Consider the following 24583-nt stretch of genomic DNA (forward strand, 5'->3'; position numbering starts at 1 on the left):
GGATATCGTGGTGTCATCCATAACTTTTTAACTCTTTTATAAAACACTGTTGAATTGTAATACCTTCGCACTCGAGCAACTTGAACGCTATATCGAATATGCGATGTCGCGACGTATAGGTGTAGATTTAGAAAATAAATCATAACCATCCATACATCAGCACTACCACGAGACGCGGCCGTAGGAATATTTGTAGATGGCGCGAGAGATCTCGTGGCGTACATTACTTCTGACGCACGGGTGGCTGTTGACCCTTTTTTTTTTTTTTTTTTTTTTTTAGGTAATGGCTAGTCGAGCGGAGCCTAGTAAGAATTGTTAAATATAGCCTTTTCTGTCCTATCGAATTTTGAATTCGAAACAGAGCAGTCTTCTGCACTGAAGCCGGGCCCCTCCGGATTACGGGCCCTAGACATTTGCCTACTTTGCTTATTCGATAATCCGGCCCTGGCTATGGAGTACCCTGGACGAAATCCGACAGGTCCGAAAAATCTTCGTGGTCCGATCAGATATGTCGGTTCCCTCTCTCACCACCCGATCGCCCCAATGTGGGCCTGGCCGAACCCATAATAGGCTTGCTAAAAGAGGCTCCCTTAGTGTCCAGAGGGCGACAAAAGTTTAAAAAAACCCCAATTAATTCAAAAAAATTTTTTATGTTTAGTTTATTGATTTACAGCAACATGACACTACCGAGGGAAATCCTAGCAAGCGATCAATGTTGTCGCTTAGTGTTATATAATAAATATTAAATAAATGCTTTAAAATGAATGTATTATTTAATTAAAAATAAACTAAATTTTTGAAATTATTCATTTGAGCAACGTTCATATCATTGTTATTTTTATTTATTTTCTATTTTTTACTTTCAATTCGTGCCATCAGAGGGCGAAAATCTGTTTTTAAAATTTTAAAATGGCGGCTAAGCGGAGAGCTGAAAGTCAGGTTCCTCCTGAAGAAAGTGATATGTTAGTTATTAGACCACTCGGTGCTGGTCAAGAAGTTGGTAGATCATGTATAATTATGGAATTTAAAGGTAAAAAGATAATGTTAGATTGTGGCATCCATCCAGGTCTTTCGGGAATGGACGCTTTGCCATTCGTCGATTGGATCGAAGCCGACGAAATCGATCTTCTCTTAATATCGCACTTTCATCTTGATCATTGTGGAGCATTACCTTGGTTCTTACAAAAGACGACATTTCGAGGACGCTGTTTTATGACACATGCCACTAAAGCTATATATCGATGGCTATTGGCAGATTATATTAAAGTCAGTAATATAGGGACAGAACAAATGCTTTATACCGAAAGTGATCTTGAAGCAAGTATGGAGAAGATTGAATTGGTTAATTTTCACGAAGAAAAATCAGTAAATGGTATCAAGTTCTGGTGTTACAATGCTGGACATGTTTTGGGAGCGGCAATGTTTATGATCGAAATAGCCGGAGTTAAAGTTCTTTATACTGGAGACTTTTCGTGTCAAGAAGATCGACATTTGCCGGCAGCAGAAATACCCACTGTTCATCCAGATGTGCTTATTGTAGAATCAACTTACGGAACACACATTCATGAGAAAAGAGAAGAACGAGAAGCACGATTTACCGGATTAGTTCACGATATTGTGAATCGGGGTGGAAGATGTCTAATTCCTGTATTTGCTTTAGGAAGAGCTCAAGAACTGTTACTCATATTAGATGAATATTGGTCTAATCATCCCGAATTACACGACATTCCCATTTATTATGCATCTTCCTTAGCTAAGAAATGTATGGCTGTATATCAAACATATGTAAATGCGATGAATGATCGTATTCGTCATCAGATTGCTATTAATAATCCGTTTGTGTTTAAACACATTTGTAATTTAAAAAGTATTGATCATTTTGAAGATGTTGGTCCTTGTGTAGTCATGGCAAGTCCAGGTATGATGCAAAGTGGTCTTTCGAGAGAGTTATTTGAGAGTTGGTGTATTGATGCAAAAAATGGTGTTATCATTGCCGGTTATTGTGTAGAAGGTACATTAGCAAAACACATTTTAACTGAACCTGAGGAAATTACCACTATGAATGGGCAAAAGCTTCTTTTGAAGATGTCTGTTGATTACATATCGTTTTCTGCTCATACAGATTACCAACAGACTAGTGAATTTATTCGAATGTTAAAACCGCCACATATTGTGCTAGTTCACGGAGAACAGAACGAAATGAATCGACTAAAAGCTGCAATCATTAGAGAGTACGAAGACGATAATGAAACACAAGTCGAGGTTCATAATCCAAGAAATACACAGAGTGTAGAATTATATTTTCGGGGTGAAAAAACAGCTAAAGTCATGGGAAGTTTAGCAGTAGATCCTCCAACTCCTGGACATAAAGTTTCGGGTATACTTGTGAAAAGAAATTTTAGTTATCATCTTCTTGCTCCCACTGATCTTTCAAAATATACTGACATGGTTATGAGTGTAGTAAGTCAAAGACTTAGTATTTATTTTACTGGGAACTTCCAATTATTGCACTTTTATTTAAATCAACTGTCTGGTGATGTGGAAGTCATAGATATCAAAGGGAAAAAAGCTCTTAAAGTTTTCAAAAAGATAATGCTAACTCAAGAAGGAAGAAGAATTACATTGGAATGGAATGCCAGTCCTGTTAATGACATGTATGCAGATGCTGTGGTAGCTGTAATATTAAAAACAGAATCATCCATGTTAGGCTCAAAGGCTATTCCACCTGTTTTTAAAGTGGACAAAATGCATTATACAGAATGTTTAATGGAAATGTTAGGAAATATGTTTGGAGAAGAATCTGTTAGCAAAATTGTTAAAAATGATAGAATGATGATAACTGTTGATGGTAAATGTGTCACAATTAATCTGAGAACTCAAGAAGTTAAGTGTGATGAAGATGAAGGTCTGCAGCAAACAATAAGCACAGCAGTAAAAAAACTGTATATTTCTTTAGCTCCCATGAAAATTTAAGTTTTTGTTTTTTTATAACATTATTAAACATAATGTGAAAAATGTAATCATTTAATGTTTTTAATAAATCAATAAAATGTTTTTTATTATATAAATTTTTTTTAACAAAATGTATTATCTTTTTAATCTAACAATTATTAAGTTTGTAGTATTTTGAATATTGAAAATTAAATTATTAATTAAATTTAAAATATAATTTCGATTAATTGAAACATTTTTAAAGGAAGTAAACTTATGCATAAAATAATTATAAAGTAAAATGAGTTAATATTACATAAATATTTTCTAAAATGAGTAAGTATAATTTACAATAAAGAGAAATTAAGATTTTAATTAAATGAAACACTTATCTTAAACGGAAATGTAAAACAGCGAGATAATTTTAAAATTTCCAGTCAAAAGATCCACTAGATATCACTAATACTAAAACATAAGTCTAAACTTACCATATTTAATGCATAAAAATTAATATAATTATCTTCATATTAATTATTTTTTGTACAATTTATCATTTTAAAAATTATGAAGTAGGACAAATAAAAACCAGTAAAGTACACATTGAAAATATATTATTCGTGTCTTACGAATGTATTCGGATAATTACACTCATAATATATACTGTATACACAATACAGTGGGTGTTTGTTCTGTTAGGTGAACACCTCACAGAACAAACACAAGCGACGTAACATAAAAGAATGAATACCGATTGGTCTTCCCTTGTCTTCAGGAAACGATTCGAAACTTTTCGGAGCGCGGGAGACGTCGACATCGACGCTCAACCCGGTATACACTGTCGGATAGTATTCCTCCGAACTTTGAAACTCTCCCTTGTAATTCCAGCCTTTTATTTTTCTGACAGAAACAATTTTTTTATTCGTAAGACTGTTGGGCGGGCACTCGTTAAGTTTTGCATCGATTTTTATTTTCGAAAGATGAGGGTATAATAGCAAAGATAAAGAGTGTGCAGAAAATGTCTGATGTTGCTGGATAGTATGGCTCGAACAGGTCTACAGTAGGCCGCAGTTTAATCTAATTTAAGAAAGATATTGTATAATCAAGAAAACTCAATCAGCTTAAGGAGTAACAAAAATCACATCTGAGAAATAAAGAACATTGAAGAGCTCATAATGGAACCTGAAACTGATCTGACGACAGAAGAACGCCAAGAACTCTTGAATGAAGAACACCAAGAAACTCGGCGAGATATGCTTTCTTCTGAAAAACAGGATTAATGCTGACATCTGCTATTAAAGATCTTTTGAAGAAGTGGTAGGATGTCAGAACAAAGGTCTTAGAATGGCATCCAAACCAGAATAAGATTAATAGGCTTAGGGATCTCTACAATCACTTCAGAATTTTTTTACTGTTAAGCATTTTTGTTTTTCAAAAAGATAATTCATGCCAGGACGTGAGAAATATTTCTTACTTCCTGGTGAAAATTAAAATGCGTGCCAGAATGGTCATTCTGGCTCGCATTTTTATTTTCTGTTTTATAATCTATTTTCTTACAACAAGTATTCGCAGTCTATGTATTTTGTTGCTTAAAACATCTTGAAACATTGTTCATATTCAATATATCAAAATATTACGTCCCATTATTTTTCAGGCGAAATGCCAAGCAATAAATCTTGTATCGAGACCAAAAATAGCTACAGAAATCTTGAAAAGGGTCATCGATGCCGTCACAGACCACACTTTCGTCTTTACAATATTATTATAAACGATAAAAAAGAATCTGGACAACTGGATTTATGTTTGGGATTAATTAATCCATTATTCTACACTATTTTATTGTATAGACCAAGAGTGGCGAACCTGCGTGCCCAAAGTGGCACGTAGGAAGAAATCACCCGGCACGCAACGTATCATATGATTTCGATTTATCATCTGTTTTTTTCAAACATCCTTTCGGCTTATTACCCGATCATTCTTTTTTCAATTAGCTTTTTTTGCATTTATTCTAATCAAAGCGTATTCGTTTAATTTATTTAAAAGTGTTCGTGCCTCGCCAACGGTCTGGACAAATGGAGTTTTCCAAGTTTTTTTTTTTTTTTCGTGTTTATAACACCGAAACATGAATTGATTAGGTGTTATATATGTTTATAAACGTTATGTAATCCAGAACTATGCAAATCCTTTTTGAATTCGGCAAAGTTTAAATTTTGATTATAATTTTCTTAAATATATTTATCGTACTCAGAAAGAATAAAGCGCTACCTTATTCATTTGTTCGAAAAAATATTGAAACCCAATCATTTACGCCACCTGTCGGAGCAACGTGGAATTTAGGAAGAAAATATACAACGTGAGCGTAATGGAGAAAATATATTTTTCTTAAATTTTTGAAATTAACAGTTTAAAAGGAATAAAATGGAAGAAATTCTAATAACAGAATCATTAAGAAATGTAAGTAACTCGAATACTTTTATTTTTGATCAATGAATAAATAAATCATGAACATATGCTAACTCTACAATATATTTAGGTATAAGTTACCTTAGGTCAAATATATATCTATACACTTAGTATGCAGCAATATTTGTCATTTTAAATGCATTATTTTATACCATTTAATTTATTTTACAGGAAAAAAATTAAATTTTCTCAATATTAAATTCCTTGATAAGAATTAACGGTTAATGTAACCCTTGGTGCCAAGATGGCGGCTCGTCTCTGATTCCAGCAAGGAAACAGTGGGACGCACGTTCTAACCTAACCTAACCTATTCTAATAAATTACCATAATTATTAGCAACCAAATTATTAGAATAGGTTAGATTAGAACGTGTTTCCTTGCTGGAATCAGAGACGAGCCGCCATCTTGGCACCAAGGGTTTCATTAACCAAATAAACTGCAAAAAAGAAATCATTATTTCTAAAAACAGTAGAAAAAGTATTACTATTGGCTTTTAAAGTACTTATTCTACTTATATGAATGGATGAAATGAATAAATATGCCAAATTTTTAAGAAACTTTGAATGGTGCCTACAAGATTTGGCGTTTAATGTCCAAGACTATGCGAATTTAAAGTGAAACTATGTACTCCGGGCAGTACCGTAGTTAAGTTTTTCTTTTATGAATATAGAGTAAAATATTGGAGACAGTATATTGTAGCATCTGATTGTTATACAATTCAGATATACATTTTTCTAAATATTGGAAGTTTTGTTGTGTCTGTCTCCACCCAAATGAGAAATTCACTCAATTCCATTCCTAATAAATATTTGAGAGAGGTACTTTTGTAGATAGTCGTGGTGTCAATGCCAATCGCAGCACAGTTGTACGTGACTGTCTCTTCTAATATTTGTGGATGCAGATTAGTAAACTATACATTAACTACTTTTTAGACGTTAATTCAAGTATGAAAAGTGATATCTTTATTTTTTCCTAAACAAAGGAGTAAAATTATCAGAAATAAATAAATTTTATAAGTTATATTGCATAATACTCTGATGTTTACACAAGTAGGTATGATATATTTATTAATCTTGCAGTGGCAAAGAAAGAATTCTCCTGTCAGCATAATGTCTGAAAAACTCGATAAATAAATATAAGAAACGTACTTCAACCCAAAATACATTGTTTTGTACAACCTGAAAAACATTGAAAACTTCCAAAAGATGAAATTGATACAATTCCAAAAATATTTTAAGATGTGATTAAATTTTAAATCTTTATAGAAAAGATTGTTTATAAAATTGATATAGTATTAGTTTTTAACATACGTGGACAAAATTAAGCAGAAGAAAATTACGAGTGAAAAATACGCTTTAATATAATATAAAATGAAAAGTAATAAAAATAAAAATAATATATTTTTGTAAATTTTTTATGTTTGTGTTAGAATCTTCAAAATTTGATAAATAATGAAAATGCAAACAAGGAAAAGACGGGAATAATAACTGGAAGCATCCTGGATGGAACAATTGTATGCTTAGGATGTTCTCTGACAGATAAACATCTTCCTGTGGGTATTCAAGTTGTTGGTGCATTTTTTCAAATGTTACCTGACGAAGTCACAGAAATATTAATTCAACAAACATTAGAAAACTACATGACAAATTATGAGGTTGGTTTTATGTTATTTGATAAAATGTAATTTAATTTAATGTAATAAATGTTAAAATTAAAAAATAACATAGTTTAAATATTCCAAACTAATTTCTTAAATATAATTAAGATTATTTAGATCTGTTACAAGTGTAAAATCTAAATATTTGAAAGATGAGAGAGCTAGATTGTTGAAAAAGGGAAGGTGCCTGCTATTCTGAAGGACGTATTACCGAGTGGATTGGGTTCCACAGGAAGTTTTAATGAATGATTTGGTCCAAACATGTTGGGTTCCATCTATAATTAACCAGCTGTCTAGAACTGCTTTGTATAGTTGAATCCATGATGGGCTAATTAAAAATTTTTCCTTAATACTTACAGAACAGAAAGTTTTAAAAAAGATCTAATAATTTTTGAAAGAGATTTTTTTTTAAAGCATTTAAAACAAAACTTGATATATTTAATTTATTTTACATTTTTTTCGTAATATTATATTTTGTGATGAATTTTTTATACATCAATCAATTTTTTAATCATTTACAATGAAGATGATGTCATGAGACTTTCTGCTTTTAACACAATTGTCTTTTTGGGTCCGAGTTTTCAAATTTTGAAGGACCACAATATTCTCATTAAAAATAACAAATTAATATTTTCAAATTATTTTGTTTTATAATTATTACAAAATAAATGTTAAGTTTTCAATATGATGATTTCAGAGCAGTGATAAAACTACTATTAAGCATGATTAAATGATGCTTAAGAGCCCATGACATAAAGAGGCCGAGTCCAAGTCTTTTCTCATATTTATCATTTTCTTTGGAAAAGTATAAATAAGAGAAGTTTTTTAATTATGTAAGAAAAGTATTTATATTTTTTTGTATTTGTTTTGACTAGAAATAATTAATTTTATATAAGTGTATGCTAATTAATTTAGACAGTTTTTACAGTTTATTTTTTCTGATTATACTTATCATTTTACAACGGTGCAAAAGATATGACAATACTTTACACTATATTATAATACTATATTATACAAATAAAATAACAATAAAAATACCAAAATACTGCTATTTTTTATCTTTTATTTTTTGTTGTCTAATAATTTTTATTTTGTTTTTGAATCTTTTTGTAGGTTATTTTTTCTTTTTTGTTCAACATTAAATTTGCTTACAACAAAAGAAATTTTTAATATACCTACCTATATTTTCTAACAATTAAAAATTTTAAATTTCTATGCCATCATGTGAAGGGGCTAATCTTTAAGTTTGAAGGATCCTTTAAGAGAAAGAAACTGACTATCAGATAGTTGAAACTGTTTGGCTTCTCGAGGAAAATTCAAATTAGTGATTAAAAAAAAGGGGGATATTTTTGAAATTAAGAGTGTTTTGATATTATGTTTTTATTATATTTAATGGTACTGTTTAATTTATTTGCATAATAAAAGCTCATTACGTGGGTTGATTCCCATATCACACACTTGCCATTACTGAATTTGGATAACTGATTTTAGGCTACTTTATTTTTGTCCAAAGTTGCATTTTCTTTCTTTATTTTTATTTGAAGTTATTTTATCCCTTTCAGTTTTATTATGGCTCCTAGTAAACAAAGAAAGATATGGTATGCAGAAGCAATAATAAAAACCTATTTTGGCTGTGAAAAATGAGATGGATTTTCCGAAAATTTCAAAGACATTTGGTGTCCCTAAAAATACATTAGAAAACTATATAATGAACTTTTTTGGTTGTTTATGATATTTTTTTTTTTATTTTTATGTGCACAAGCTTTTATTGTATGAATTGTTGTTCTTGTTTATGTTTTCTTTAGGGCCGTCCTCTCTTGCTTAATATAGCATTACTTTATTATATATATATATATCATTTATTTATTCTTATAAACTCAAACCATAGATGAGATGCAAGCTAAATTTGGTAGAAAGCCTACCTTTAATTCTGAAATTGAAGATGAGCTTATAGAATAGTTTTGAAGTGCAGAACAGCAACTGATATAAGAGTCATGGCATTTCAATTGGCAATTAAAAATTGTATTCCATACCAGTTTTCTAGTAAAGCCCAAGCATGAAAAAAATGGCTGTCAGCTTTTTAAGAAGATGCTTGCATCTGTCATTCCTGACAGCTGAAGTTTCCCATAGTTATTCTAAAATGATTTTACCAAATGAAAAGTGTCATATTTTTTAATATTGTATTGTACAAGGATATGCCGAAATATACCTTGTTGTAAAGAGAGGGGAATGTAACGAGGACCTTACAATGTACAGAACAATTCAGACAGACTAATCTTCCTCCAACAGTTTTATTAATTATACAGAAAGGAACGACTTGATTGCCTGATTCATACAGACGACGACGTTCTTATCAATTATAAGAATAACAACAATTCTGCGATTACACTAGTAATTACTAAAAATAATAAACTAATACATAATTAAAATAGAAAAACTATACAATTATTTACAAGTTGGTACGTACAGTAGCCGTATTTCATGTTATACATTGTTACGAAATACGATTCCTTTTGTTACTCACACATGGTTCATAACTTGTCCTGTTGCGTAGATACATTAAAATTTTTTGTAATAACTATCTTACTTGTGAATCAGGTGATCTTGGACTCTTCTTCACTATTTATATAACCTGATGGGTAGACCCACTGCTGGATGGAATTGGATTATTTCTTAAACGATTCTTCTTCCTTTCTTCCTGGTCGATTGTTTCTTCTTCCCTTTGAATTCTTCTTCCTGTCCGATGACAACTCAAATTCGAGAGCGAAAAGGTCAAAAGGTAGGTCAACCTACGAGACGGTCCCATTTATATACCTTTGTCACGTGGATACACACTTAACACATGACCCCATCTTTGACCAATTAGCCCCTATCAGTTCGTGTTGCAAGAAAGGTGATGCGACATAATATTCCGCGGACATTTACAAAAAGTAGATCCCAACACGTGGTAACAGAAATAATTTGCATACATAAATTGTAAGTACATCTAAAACAATAATAAAGTGATGCAGCACTACAATATCATCTCAGGACCTGAATTTACAAAGATGAGGTATGACTCACACATATTGGATATCCGATATTTAGGTTAGAGTTACTATAAGTTCAAAATGCAACATTATGATAAAAATTGATGGCTACCCAGCATTGAAAGTAGTAGGTACTCTGGAAAATAAGAGAATAATTCTAATTAAATTAATTTTATTGAATTATTAACTATTGAACATTTTTTTATTTGTTATTAGGTTACAGATTTCAACTAAGTTTTGTTAGAAAACCCTGCTGCTCTATTGAAGTGTAAAGGTCTTCTTAGTGCCCACAAGGCAGAGAGAAAAAATATCAAACAAAAACAAGCTAGACTATGGCCAGATATAATCATTGATTGATCCATCATCAATGATTGCACAAAATCATCAATAGTTTTGAAACTATTGCATAGTATTGCACAGGGACACAAAACACAGTATGTGCCAAAGATTACTATACATGTTCCATGTGAAATTATGAGGATAGTTAGAACATGCGTGCACAACAGCTGTCACTTACAATTCTTATTTGACTTGTTTAAAATACAAATCTGAATATTTTTGTAAAAATGAACAAATTGGGACAATTTGGGATGATTTTCCAATCAGGACAAAGTATTCCAAATTGGGAAAATCCTGAAAAGTTGGGACGGCAACCCTAGTCTTATTGGACATCTAATAATAATATCCTGTTTGATTAAGTAATAGATTTCCCTTTTTTTTTTTTTTTTTAAACAGCCAATAATTGTATTTTTTAATGCTATAATTACTAAATTTGTTTTAAAATCTTAAAAGTATGTTAACCAGCCAAGTAATGTAAATCATATTTTATTTGTCTCTGATGACCTTTTTAACTTTTGATTGCATTAATCATAAATTATTCGATATTAGGGTCCTATCATATTTTGCCTAAGAGACAAAAATTTCTAGTTATGGCACTGTTTCAGTGTGTTTTTCTTATTCTCATTACTACAGTAACTATTTAGGGTTTATAAAATTTGAAGAGCTGATTCCTTGACAAAACATTTATTAATTTTTGACTCCCAGCTAAGTAGCCACTGCTGCTGATAATATAATGTTTGTTTTAACTAGAATAATCATGTTACAATATACAGATTCAGACAGTGTATGGAAGTGTATATAAACATGTCATATCTGTTATGTATCTTTGTATGAAAAAATTGTATAGTTATTGATTTAAATTAATTTTTATTTTTGAAATTAAAATTTTTGTTATAGAAAATGGTTGTTGTGATGCCAAAATACATCATGGATAAAGAATATTTAAATTACATGCAATTCAAGCAAAACTAATTTTGATTCTATTGGCTTAGAGTTCATTATTCTGTATTGTTCCATTTTACTAAATAAACACTTTATAACCATCAAAGGATATTTTATTTTTACATACACATTTCTTCACACTTTCCTTATTATCTTATTATCTACCTTCAGAGTGTACATTTTCACTCACATGCTCTTATAAACTGTCATAATCTTTCCATTATTTTTGTATTTTATCTTACCAAGTTCTTTCCTGTTAACTCTAGGTATATAACCTATGTTATTCTCTGGATAGTCAGATGTATCGAAGTAGTCTATTATTTCTTCCATGTCTTCGTACTAATCATTACCTATTCAAAGCTGTATAAGAAATGTCTAACAATACTTGGGATAAAATACTGTATAGAAATGGATATCATTTGAGATAGAAAATCTATTGAAAAAATTGCAATAGCTATAGAATTATAGTTCATTAATATGCCTTGTTTTTCTTTAACTAACTGATCTTCTAGGAGTTAGTTATCACTGATATATACTGATCCAGCTTTCTTGTTTACGAAAGAAGGTTGGCTCCAGTATAGGAATGATGCTAATGAGTGGAAGGATAAGTTTCTATTATTCAAAATCATTGAAATAAACAAAATTATTAAAAAAAAGGAAGTTAGTTAATTTATTTTTTGTACTTTTTTCTTGCATTTAATTAAAAGTTATCAGTAATAAATATATATTATTTTAGTGTTTGAAACATATTTTATAAGATAGTCATTTGATATGCAACGATGTCAGTTGCATTGTATGAAGTTTGACATAAAAATAGTTTTTCAACAGACGGGTTTTTCAACGTAAAATATAAACTTACATAGTAATGATACAAATAGTATAATGTAGAATTATTTTATTTCATTTGACTTATTCAAAAATAAGAAAAAGAAATGGCTGTTTTTGTGAAAATGTCAAAATTTCAGTTTACCAAATTTAATTCAGACTTCTAAGATGTTTTATTATAAGCAATTTTTTTATATTTTGAAGCTTTTATGTATAAAATTTAATATTTCAATGAATTTCCAGTCTGAGAAGAACCAATTCCAAAACTAAATTATTTTTTTCCTCTGCACTATAACACTATGTTTTAGATACCATTCTCATTTCAGAAAATTAAAGTCAATCATGTGATAATTCTCGTTCCTTGATTTATTGTGTTTTACAAATACTTTTTAAATTTGAATTTCTTTTGTTATATAAATTTTATATTAATATATAGGAGGAAAATAAATATAGCATACATGTATAAAGTATTGGGAAACTATTAATTAAAAATTCATTCATCTAATTATAATATTTTAATTTATAAATTTTATAAACTTATTTTAAGTTTTTGAGATGTATTTAGTAGTAATAAATTCAATTCTTTATCCATTTAAAATAAACTTTTTTTATGTACATGTTAAGTAATTTTTATTTTTTTTAATTACTGATTTTTATCCTTGTGTAGATTAATGATTTTAGTTATGAAATGCCTTTAGATTGCCAATTTAGTATAGAAGCATAGAGAAAATTATTAGAAATTCATAATTGTTATTTTTTATTTTTAATTGCATATTTATTTTCCTTTCAGGAACTGTCAGATATTGAATATGGTATCTTATTATTTGTTTCAAGAATTCCATCAAGCAAAGATATTAATATTGAAGCAAGACTCTATTCACCTTCAGCTCTAACAATTGAAGATTCTGTTCCTATTACTGTTTCAGATACAATCTTGCAGAAATTCTTATTACTCAGAGCAAGAGGCGAAATTGAATTATCATTTGAAATTGCTGATAATGAAAAAGGTAAATATTTTATAAATATCAAGTATCAAAATAAACTGATAAATAACAATGACTTTATCTTTTGACAGAATTTCAAGGATTGTCTTTAACATCAGCCATTGAAAAATTGCAAAGTGTATTTTCTGATTCTTCAACTTTTCACTTAAGGGATTCATTATTGCTGTTGCTAAAAAATGACCAAATGATTGATGGTTTAACATGTTGCAATTTGAAGGACTTTGTAGAAACAAGTGATAATTATCAAAGACAGAAACAGATCAAGAAGCAAATATTTGACTTGTCTAAAGTATATAAAATTTAAGTAAAAATATAATAATCTGAAAGAATTTTACTTTAAGAAAAATATATTTAATTACAGCAAGAAGTTCTAAATTTTGATATTTTACTTCAAACAACGGGAGATCAACAAAACTTCACTCCTGTCATCCATTATCAAAGAAGTAAGTAAAGTATTACTTATGTGATTTTTTTTATTATTTCTGATATTAGTTTACAAAAATTTATGACTATTGTAGAGGTTTTTCAAAGTGTTACTATACCTTTATTTCTTGATGTAATGGCTGTTGTACAAGAAACACTTCCTATTTCCAAACTGGTTAATATGTTAATGGATGGTATTGTTCATCAGTTAGATGAAATTAAGCTATGTCTTTTAAAATTTCAGAAGGTATGTAGCAAATAATTATTCTTTGTATTAGAACAGATAATATTAATGTTGTACTAAAATATGTTACTTTTTTCAGGGAACAGAATATTTTACACCAGTTCCTTATTATTTTTGGCCAATAACAAGTAATTATCCAATATCAATTACTTATCCACATGGTTTAAATGATAAGCAGCTAGGTAAGTTGTTTTGATATTCAGTATAAAAACAATCTGTGTCGACAACATCATAAATTGCAAACAATTTATTCTTAGAATCTTATCGAAAAGAACTACATCAACAATTACTGCTACCACTTGACAAACCATTATTACGTTTAAGTAATAAAAAAATATTCATAAATGACTTAAATGAACCGTATTTAACTAACACTCATGTTGGTCTAGCTTCTTCAGGCAGTAAGTATTATGTAAATTAAAGTATTTTATATTATTTCATATTGAAATTTTCTTTTTTAATATAGTACAAAATGGTAAACCTTCTATTATTTGGGGAACATACACCTATCATCATTATATGCAAGATAGAATCGACGATAATGGTTGGGGATGTGCATATAGATCACTGCAGACCATCATATCTTGGTTCCGACATCAAGGTTATACAGATGTTGCTATACCTACACACAAAGAAATTCAGCAGGTATTATATTATAGCTGACGTTGAACAGATTTGAAATAATATAAAATAAAAATTTAACTATTATTCTTTTAAACAAACTATGTCATTGTGCTAAAATATTGGAGTGAATATTTTGATGTTTTCATGCAAAGTTAATTGTTCATATACTGTTTGTGTGAAGAACGTAATGGTATTGAGTGAGGAAAGTCTATTTTAAAAATAGAGATACTAATGACTGAAATTAGCTTATTATTTTAGTATTGCTTTATCCATTTCAAACTTTAAGATTTAATCAAATAATTTTTAGACCTATCTATCTAAAAGAAAAATATTTCATAATGGAGGTGATATATACATATACAGTAGACCCCGCTTAACGTGGTAGATGCATTCCTAGACGAAGCAGCATTAAACTAGGTCATTTCAGATGATCGCATCCAAAATACCTCGTTTCGCTTTTGCTCCTTTCAAAATCAGATCATTCGCTATAATTTGATTAACGATTTCGGTTATCATTACCGAACTTGTACTAAGGAAATCTGCAGAGAAATTATTTGGGTTCTTCGTTTTCAGAATCTCTATTTTCCAGTTGCACATGAATTCCTTATTCTGCCAATTCATGAAGGTTGTCATTGGTAAGGCTCTCACCAGAATCCTGCAGTAACTCCTCAATATCCTGCTGTATTGATTAAGTTGACCAAATTGTCAACCTAAACGATACAGCAATGGGCTTTTCTCATTGAGAATTCTTGGATACCTTCAGCCATAACTTCTTCCACACTCCATTCATGCATTTATCAGTTATAGACTTCACTTGGCAAGAATTATTTCCTGTGACATCCGTGATGTTATAGTTTTTCCAAAATTGCACAAAACAAACATAGATTTAAGGAAAGTACAGTGCTACGATGAATTTCCACCTTTTGCCGATTGGTTCATGTTCATAAATAATCTTATTATATACAAATCAATGAAATGCCGCAATAATTTGAATCAGTGTAAATTTTGAGCTTTTTTTTTTTTAAGGCTTCGAGTAGACTGCATTATATCGAATCAGCATTAAGCAGAATCTTACTGTATATAAATATATTGATTTACTTAATTTTACATAATGAAATGTTTACAAAATTTTTTTTCAAGAAAAAAAATTTATAAAAATTGATTATTTTAATAAATATTCTTTCAATTTTGTTTTTTTGTATTCCCACAGTGGCCAAATTGATGTACTGTAAACTTTATTCCCTAAATGATAATACAAAAATATGGTGATTACATATAAGCTATACTAATTGGTGCTTTCCTTGCAACGGTGTTAATTGAACAGTAGCTTTGTTGGAAAATGAAATATGAAAATATTTAAGATGCTTTAATGTCTGTAGAATAGGATAAATCATTTAATTTAATTTAATTTATAGGCTTTAGTAACTCTGGGAGATAAACCATCATCATTTGTGGGTTCAAAAAAATGGATTGGTTCTCAAGAAGTCAGTTATTGTCTGAATCATTTTATTGGAGTAAGTATGAGAAATGTAAGCATTTCAAAATATTTTGAAGCTTAATATTAAAATATTCCAGGTGACATCCAAAATAATGTTTGTTAGTTCTGGTTCTGAGCTGGCAAATAAGGGTAGAGAATTATCCAGTCATTTCTCAACACAAGGTACCCCAATTATGATAGGTAATTATTTTTATAATTTGCATCACGTGTATTTTATTTCTGAAATGTAACCTCCATGGAAGGGTGGTGGATGCCCTTAAAATTTTATATAAAGTAAATTTAAACAATTTATTAAAAATGTCAATATTCAAATTAAAATGTAATATAAACTGATATAATCTAATAATAAATGTTACAGTATTATTTTAAAAATTCAATTAATTTTTAGTTAAAATCAGTGTATAAATTATAGAATTTAAATTTTTACAGGTGGTGGTATGTTAGCTCATACAATACTTGGAGTGGATTTTAATGAAGGTAGTGGGGAACTAAAATTCCTGATCCTAGATCCGCATTACACTGGGTCCGAAGATATCAGTATAATTCAAAATAAGGTATTTCATTTTTATTTCCTGTATTAGCTTTTGGTCAAGTACAGTATTAGAAAACTTTTTTCTTTTCAGGGTTGGTGTGGATGGAAAGATCCTTCTTTCTGGGATGCTTCAGCATTTTATAATTTATGTATGCCTCAACGTCCAATAGAAATCTAAAATTCACACTAGAGCCAATATATATTAATGCACAAATTTATTTTTGTAACTTATATATATATAATTATATTTGTACATATAATTCAAAATAGAAATCTACTTTGAGGATAATAATTTGCATTTACATGAGTTGCCTTTTACTCAATTGTTAAAAGTATTAAAAATCTCAAAATATCAAAAGTTTATTTTCCATATCATCTACCCAAAGTTTTTTTGTTCAGTATGTACATAAATACAATAGTCTGATCCAAATTTGTCTTAAATAAAATTCCTTTCTTATTGAGTATGATTGAAACATTTCCACAGTATAACATTTAGTAGCATTCATTCAAAACAGGAAGGAGATTCTTTACATTCATTCATTACACAATTATTATTTTCTAAGATTGTTTTTCTTCTTTATCATCGTCGTCTCCAAAATTTAACCAGCTCTGTTCTACAATAGCAGCTACTCTCTTTTCGTATTCTCGTCTGTTTTCTTGATAGAGCTGGGCTGCTAGACTATTTGCAGGACTATTTGGATTGGGTTCGTCGAGTAGTGACTGGAAAATAAAAATTCGTAATTGTAAGTATATTGTAAACTTTCAAGGAAAAACAAAAATCAAATTTTACCTGTATTGATGTTAATATTGCAGAAACGTCATAAGTTGGACTCCAACGATTTTGTAATATATCTAGACAGATACTCCCATCTGCATAAACTAAATCGGACAAGAAAAATGCATTAATTTACATGATAAATTTTTAAAATTAATAAACTCAATACAGACAATGACTTAAATTTTAAAATGTTATTTAATATTGTTTGCATTATAAGAAAACTTTTCTAAGAGTGTATATATAATGTAAATTCAACCTGCATAAAAAAAAAACAGTAAATTTAATATGGCCATGCAGTCTGATAAATATAAATTAATTTATTAAATTGACCAGACATAATGCATAAAGTATAGGTATACCTCAGGTTACATCATTTCAAGTTAAGTCATTCTCAATTATACATCGTTTTTTCGTGTATATATATATATTTTTGACAAACAAAAGTCAAGTTTAAGTCATTTTATTCGACTTTATGTGCTTCTAACGCTTTTCTAGTGATATTGCGACTTCAATATTTGTGACGGACAGACATAAAATCATATTACTATACAATAAATAAGAATAAAAGTATATAAAATCATATTAAAATACATTTACAGTAAATGTTACTGTACATCATAAATCCTAGAGAACAAAATATGAAAACATTATGTTTAGCAGTCTTTATTAGTAAATTTAACGTAAATTAGTTTATTTTCTATTATCACAAAATAATTTTAATAACTATTTGTTATTTAACGTTACAAAATCCTTTTACTTTATTTGTTAATGTGGTTTGCTCTAAGATGATATAAAGAGTACTGTAAACATGTACTGTACATATATTTGTAAATTTAGATAAATTTTAATTTTTAATATAGTACAGAAAAAAAGTCATTTGTTTGTAAGCTTAAAATAGATTCTTATTAACCATATATTATTAAAAATGCATTTATAAATAAAATACAGAACTGGAAATGGTTATTTGTGGTTTAGCCTAGTGACAAGTAAATTCGACTTAAGTCTTCTCTGTTGGAACCAATTACTGACGTAAGGTGAGGTATACCTGTACATTCCCATTGTGCAATTTCATTTTCAAAGTTAATCACTTTTTTCAATTGAAATAATTACCAAAAATAAAATATTCTTAAAATATTTTAAGAAAAACATGCTCATTATATGATTTATATTAATATAGGTACTGTACATTTATTACATTAAAATCATTAACTAACACAAACTATATAATAATTTATTTTGTGTTATTAAATTAACTTCAGCAATTACATCACATTCAACAAAATAATTTGTGAAAATTTCATAAATATTTTTTAAATACAGTAGAGCATCGATTATCTGACCCCCGATTAACCGACTTATCAGTTAACCGACCGTGTTCTAGTTGACAAATTCAAATGTCCGCTAGTGACGTGGCACTACAATATTTGGTTATGTCTTGCTACTTTAATATTATTTTTGTTAAATTTTTGCATGTTTTAGCTGGCAGCAGACCATGAAAGAGCTTAGCTTACCATGAAAGAGAGGCTAGTATTTAAACCAGGCCTAATACACTATACTAATAATGTATTTTTTCATACTTTTCGGTTATCCGACCAACCCCAGTCCCCAATTAAGTCGGATAATCGATGCTCTACTGTATACTGATAAAAACAAAAATATTTTTAAAAAAATTAACTGTGTTAATACTTTCTGTTGACATTAATTTAATTAACAAAATTTATATAATTTTGTCATAAAAAACTTAAAGGAAACTTTTGGAATGTCATTTTGGTATATGGTGTAAAAAAAAAATTTAATATTTTGTTGGATCATCATCATCACCACTTTGCCCAACAGATACTTTGAGGAATGATGTTAGCAGTATTCGTATTGACCAGTCAATGTGATACATTTCATGTTCTTTATCATAATTTATTACAATGTCTGATGTTGTTTGTCATTATTCATGACAACTGGGTATTGTTTATAATGCCCATATTCATCACTTAGTCCATAACATATATACACACATGCACTTAATATGTAGAGTCCACCACATGTGTGCGCGTGCTTATACAGTGTAACCTCACTTAACAAGCACTCGCATAATAAGCAAAAATAAATTGTCAAAAATGACTCACTTAACGAACGAATTTTCGCATACCGAATGGCCAAGAGAGGGGAAGTCCCGGATTGTGCACATGCTCCATCTAGCACTCATTCAGCTAGCATCTTAGTCTCACTTGTGATCACACATTTTTCCAACACATTACATATAAACATCAACAACCATAACCCGTTATATAATAAACATGCCAAACGATATGCCAAATTCTTGGGCTGTGTAAAGGCTATAATTTCATATTAGAAATTAATTAATTTGACTAGAGGTAGGCAGTTATACTTCCATCTTGTATTAATTTAATGACCAATTCCAAATTAAATTCCAGAAATGTCTAAATTAAAAATTAATTATTTATAACTAGCAGACCCGGCCACGCGTTGTTGTGGCTCAAAATGTATATATTATAAATGTATAACACTTCCCCCGTGGGGAGAATTTCAAAAAATTCCTTTTTAGTGTACATTCTCTTGACGTACCCTATTAAAATGGAATCAAACACACATCTAAAACAGTATAATAAAAGTCAAGTTCTTCACAGTAAGCCTTAATCCTGTCCCTCTTTCCCGCAAGGGGATATCAAAAAATCCCTTTTTAGTGTATATTCTGTTGATGTAACCTATTAAAACGCAAAAAACCGCATGTAAAATAGTATAATAGAAGCCGTGTTCTTTACGGTAAACCTCAATCCTGTCCATCTCCCCCCAGTAGGGGGAATTTAGACATGTATATTATATAAAAACACGTGCGTATTTGAATGTAACATTTTGTCAAAATTTCAAAGGAATCGGTAGGAACAAACAAACATTATATTTTATTTATATAGATGGACTAAAGCAGATCATTTTTCTATCTATTCTCAGAGAAAAGCAAACTTAGTTCGTCAGAGTTAGCCCCATCTGATGGACATAAAAGCCTTAATCCATATATAAAGATATTTTTGGAAGGGGGGAAATGGTGGTCTTCACATATGCCAGAAACCTTCGCAGGAGTGTATTAAACAATTTCCCAAAGTTTTATGGCAATCGGATAAATGGTGTGGTAATGTATGAAGGACAGACAACAGACATACATTTGTTTTTATATATATATATATATAGATTATTAAATTTAATATGAGATAGAAACATAATTAATTTGACAAGAGGTAGCAGTTAATTTCTAATATTTAATTATAGCCTTTGCATAGCGCAAGAATTTGGTGTGTTTATTGAACAAATTATCTGATTTTTTTGGTTTTCTGCAAATCAAATTCTCATTTCAGGTTGGTTCATTCCATGCTAGAAGAAAAGATGATGATTCATGGTCCTTAACAATGTTTATTATATAATTTTCTTTGAATAAATATTATACATAAAATATTTGAGTATATTTTTCAGCGTGGAATGCATTATAGTATTTTACATTAATTTCTATGGGAAAAATTGTTTTGCTTAACGAGTGTTTCGCATTACGAGTAAGACTCTGGAACAAATTTTGCTCGTTAAGCGAGGTTCCACTGTACACACAAACACACACACACACACACGTACTCATCAAAAGGATTAGTTAATGCATGCAGGCTTGAGATACATCACACTGAAAGGAATTGTCTCTAATTTTGAGAAAAATCTTATTGACAAATTTTGTTGTTTTCTTAAATGAAAACAAAAATAAAACAACAACAAGGGAGAAAATATGAATATTACAGTATACATTAATATGACAGTAATATATCAAACAGTATACATTTAATGCTCAAAATGTTTTAAATACAGTATATCTTAAATACCAATATTTGTGAGTATTCTGAAGTGCTCAAATAATTTTCAAATACTTTGAAAATTATTTGTGCTTTTTACTGAATCACTGAATAGCTTTTTCAAGGGCAAGTAGCATAGAAAAATTACAAAATTAGCTAATTTTTATATTGCTACTAAATTTAACTATAAATTATTTACTTATGTTCTAACTTGTAATACTACAAACACATTTTCTGCCAAAAAAAACATCACTCCTAAATATTAGGGCTTCTAAGTGTGTTAATTTGTGTTTTAAAAATGGCTGCCTTCACATAATAATATTCAAGATTGATATTAAAATCCAATATCAATATTTAACAAATTGTTAACTTATAAATCTTAAACAAACTAGGTACAGTCAAACCTGTTTTTATGCGGGGGATAGGGACCGCATTAAAAAAAACGCATAAAAAGAAATCGCACGAAACTTCACGAATGGCTGTAAAAAATAGTTTTCGCAACACAATTAAAAAAATATTTTTTTTATGCGGTGAATAGGGAACGCATAAAAAAGTCTCACGTAGAAAATAACTCAAAACCGTACGAAATAGAATTTATTGACAACAGATGTCAGCACTTGACTGCATCGTCTGGTCTATCGTCTGTTTTACATATTTTTGTCCAGGTGGTGTTTTGTTGACTTAAAAAGTAAATTATTTCATTTTTCGCATATTCATGCAATAATATTACTATAATAAGTGCATTTATGCTATAATAAGTTTATTTAGCTATAATAAGTCAACGTGAGACATGACGAATCGCACGAGACTAGTCGCCAACTATACCGCACAAATTAAAAATCGCACAAAAAAAAACCGAATAAATTAAAAATTCGCATTAAAAAAATCGCACAAATAAAAATCGCACATAAAAAGAGCGCATAAAAACAGGTTTGACTGTATATCAAAAGTTAACTTGATGCACAATTTCTACACTGAAAGATCTTTGCTTCTATGCTTTTGCTTTTATTAGATTTATTAACCCCCATAAAACCATTACCCTGCTCCAGCATTTTTGTTTATAACTACATCCTTCAAAAATATAGGATGTTAGTAGTAGTAGTAGTTAGTAGTAGAAATGTTTAAAGTGCTGTGATATTAAAAACATTAGTTTTGTTGTGAAAGCAAGGTTTCATTTAAACAAACTAGATTGAAAATTATCCAAAGACTGATTAGTTGATATCTCATGGTTAACCTGTGCACTACCAATGTTGTCACCCCCTTTGCTCCAATCCCACACACCAATGGAGATGTGCCTTAAAGCATATAAAAAGGATATGTTCCTGAACTCAGCAATAATCACCTAGCACATGTCTTCAAGACTGTTCATAAGATGTTGCATAAATGTTGTTCTTAAAATATTCCCACAGAAAATAATTGAGAGGTGTAAAATCAGGTGACTGCTCCATCTTCCAGGAAATGTGTCATTTAACCATAATGCACAATTGTGGCTATTGAGGAAGGCCCTATCTTGTTGCCATCATTTTCTTGTAGAATCTCTAAATAGTATCCTTAATTTAAGTTGAGATAAGTTTGACCATTTACCAATCATCTAAAAAGAACAGGTCCACGAGATCACTCATTACCATCCCACATCATTATTGCTGAATATGACCACAAAAGGCTTTGGATTGTCAGTAGCCCAATTTATGGAACTGTGCCTATTTACACTTTCAAACAAATGAAATTTACTCCATCAATACAGATGACATGGTTTCTCAAATCTGGACTGTCTTGAAGCTTTTTGATACATTTTTTTGGCAAACTGCAAGCACGTCTGATAGGTGAATCTGATTCATTCTCATGGAGAGAGTGAATTAGCTTAGAGGGGTATAAATAATGCTTTATTTCATGCTAGATATGTGGATGCTTCAGAATATTCAGTTTAGCAAACAGGTTTCTGGTTGACTGACTTTTGTGGGAACTCTCCAATTAAGGGAAGACAGGCTTTGTTGGCTTTATTACATATAGAGACAGGCCTACCTAAATGTGGAAGTTGCATGTTTCCCATTGTATTGAAATGCTTTTTTTGTCTAGGATAATGTCTTGAATTTTGGTACTGGATTCCCAAATTCAGCTTTAAGATTTCTCTGAACCTCAAGCAATTTTAGTTTCTGAATAAAGTCAGATGCAATAAACCCTTCCTGTCACCATTCTGATCAAGTGGTTTTGGAGGAAAAATATTGATGAGGGAATGTCACTACTTATGTCAAATTTTTCTTGGCACTTCTAAGCTAACATACCTTGTATTTCAAATAAAAATACCAAAACAGTCCCAAAATATTTGAAGTAGGAATTAAAATACTTTTATTTAAAGTACTGCCCAGTTCTACCAATAGATTTCTAAAAGAGTTTGAATAATCTTTTGCAAAATCAACAATTTGAACATGAAGGAGCTATTGAAAAGCATCTTATCAGGAATCATTTCATGAAAGAACACTAATTTTTATGCAAAGACAAATGATTTAGTTACTTGTTGGAAAGCATGTATAAAAAAGTCAATGTAATCATTTTATTTAAATCAAAATTATTACAAGTATTTTTTGTTTGGAATTTTTAGTTCAAAATAGCAATTTCATATGCACCAACTCAACTCTATATAATAATATTTTTTCAAAATGCTTACCATTTGGATGAAACATTTTTGACACAAATCTAACAGTTGCTGGTTTATTAGGATATTCTTCTGTAAATTCTAAAGTTAACTTAAAAGTACCATCTTCAAATGGAGTATCATGTGGCCTAAAAGAAAATGCATTAATTAATTAAAAATAATATATAAACGATCAAATCATTTACATTAATGAATCTTATTTTTCTTTATTGTATTCATTTATAGAAAATATTCGTATTAAAAATACAATATCCTCAGTAATGGAGTTGTTTGATTTAATGACCATTAAGTTAAACTACTGAGGAGAATATTTAAAAAGTAAATTAATATACACAGATGAAATGGGCAAGAAAGATTTGTAATGAAGTTGGATTAATATAGATCATAAATAATAGATAAGGGTTTTTTTTTTAAGTATTTTAATATATTTTTAAAATTTTTCAGAATTCAAACATAAAATGGTAATACTAAATGCCATTCACTTTCCTGAAACGTACATTTCAGAAAATATTTACGATGTGATTCTGGAATAAGTGGAACATTGAAAAATATGTCTTTTTGTAATTCCATAATATGTTAGCACAATGACTGACTTAAATGTAGAGAATATAAAGGTGTACTACACACACAGTACAACAGTGGTTTCCAACCTGTGGGGGGCACGAGACTGTTGCAAGGAGGCATGCAGCTGTTTCCAAAATATCATTTTCAAATACAAACCAAAAAAGTCGAATAGGTGTCAAAAAATGAATCAGCAAAATAGGTATATGTAATCCACAATCCTCGCCGCGAATTTTTCGGG

At 29.7% G+C, this 24583-nt stretch overlaps 3 protein-coding genes across 3 annotated transcripts; 2 read left to right on the plus strand and 1 right to left on the minus strand.

The window, feature by feature from the left end:
* Window positions 1-904: 904 nt before the first annotated feature.
* Window positions 905-3068, plus strand: Cpsf73 (cleavage and polyadenylation specificity factor 73). Its single transcript, XM_067284358.1, has one exon. The coding sequence runs from the start codon at window positions 910-912 to the stop codon at window positions 2971-2973; it is 2064 nt and encodes a 687-aa protein (XP_067140459.1). The 5' UTR covers window positions 905-909; the 3' UTR covers window positions 2974-3068.
* Window positions 3069-5184: 2116 nt separating this feature from the next.
* Window positions 5185-16972, plus strand: LOC136986748 (ufm1-specific protease 2-like). The gene is made up of 13 exons (XM_067284356.1): window positions 5185-5382; window positions 6821-7045; window positions 12974-13190; window positions 13259-13476; window positions 13549-13630; window positions 13706-13857; window positions 13934-14036; window positions 14112-14255; window positions 14321-14499; window positions 15894-15992; window positions 16054-16156; window positions 16406-16530; window positions 16600-16972. The coding sequence occupies exons 1-13, from the start codon at window positions 5347-5349 to the stop codon at window positions 16684-16686; spliced, it is 1770 nt and encodes a 589-aa protein (XP_067140457.1). The 5' UTR covers window positions 5185-5346; the 3' UTR covers window positions 16687-16972.
* Window positions 16707-23941, minus strand: LOC136986749 (ubiquitin-conjugating enzyme E2 1-like). The gene is made up of 3 exons (XM_067284357.1): window positions 23794-23941; window positions 17299-17387; window positions 16707-17228 (listed from the first exon to the last, which is right to left on the minus strand). The coding sequence occupies exons 1-3, from the start codon at window positions 23807-23809 to the stop codon at window positions 17067-17069; spliced, it is 267 nt and encodes an 88-aa protein (XP_067140458.1). The 5' UTR covers window positions 23810-23941; the 3' UTR covers window positions 16707-17066.
* Window positions 23942-24583: the final 642 nt, after the last annotated feature.

The sequence above is a fragment of the Centruroides vittatus genome, unplaced genomic scaffold (assembly GCF_030686945.1).
Source record: "Centruroides vittatus isolate TY-2023 unplaced genomic scaffold, ASM3068694v2 scaffold_1167, whole genome shotgun sequence".
In the NCBI taxonomy this organism is placed as follows: domain Eukaryota; kingdom Metazoa; phylum Arthropoda; class Arachnida; order Scorpiones; family Buthidae; genus Centruroides; species Centruroides vittatus.

Coding starts and splice junctions, on each gene's coding strand:
- Cpsf73 (XM_067284358.1), top strand. CDS start 910: ATGGCGGCTAAGCGGAGAGCTGAAAGTCAGGTTCCTCCTGAAGAAAGT.
- LOC136986748 (XM_067284356.1), top strand. CDS start 5,347: ATGGAAGAAATTCTAATAACAGAATCATTAAGAAAT. Junction 14,037..14,111: donor TTTAAATGATAAGCAGCTAG/GTAAGTTGTTTT, acceptor ATTTATTCTTAG/AATCTTATCGAAAAGAACTA. Junction 15,993..16,053: donor GTCTGAATCATTTTATTGGA/GTAAGTATGAGA, acceptor AAAATATTCCAG/GTGACATCCAAAATAATGTT.
- LOC136986749 (XM_067284357.1), bottom strand. Junction 17,229..17,298: donor CAATATTAACATCAATACAG/GTAAAATTTGAT, acceptor TTTATTTTCCAG/TCACTACTCGACGAACCCAA.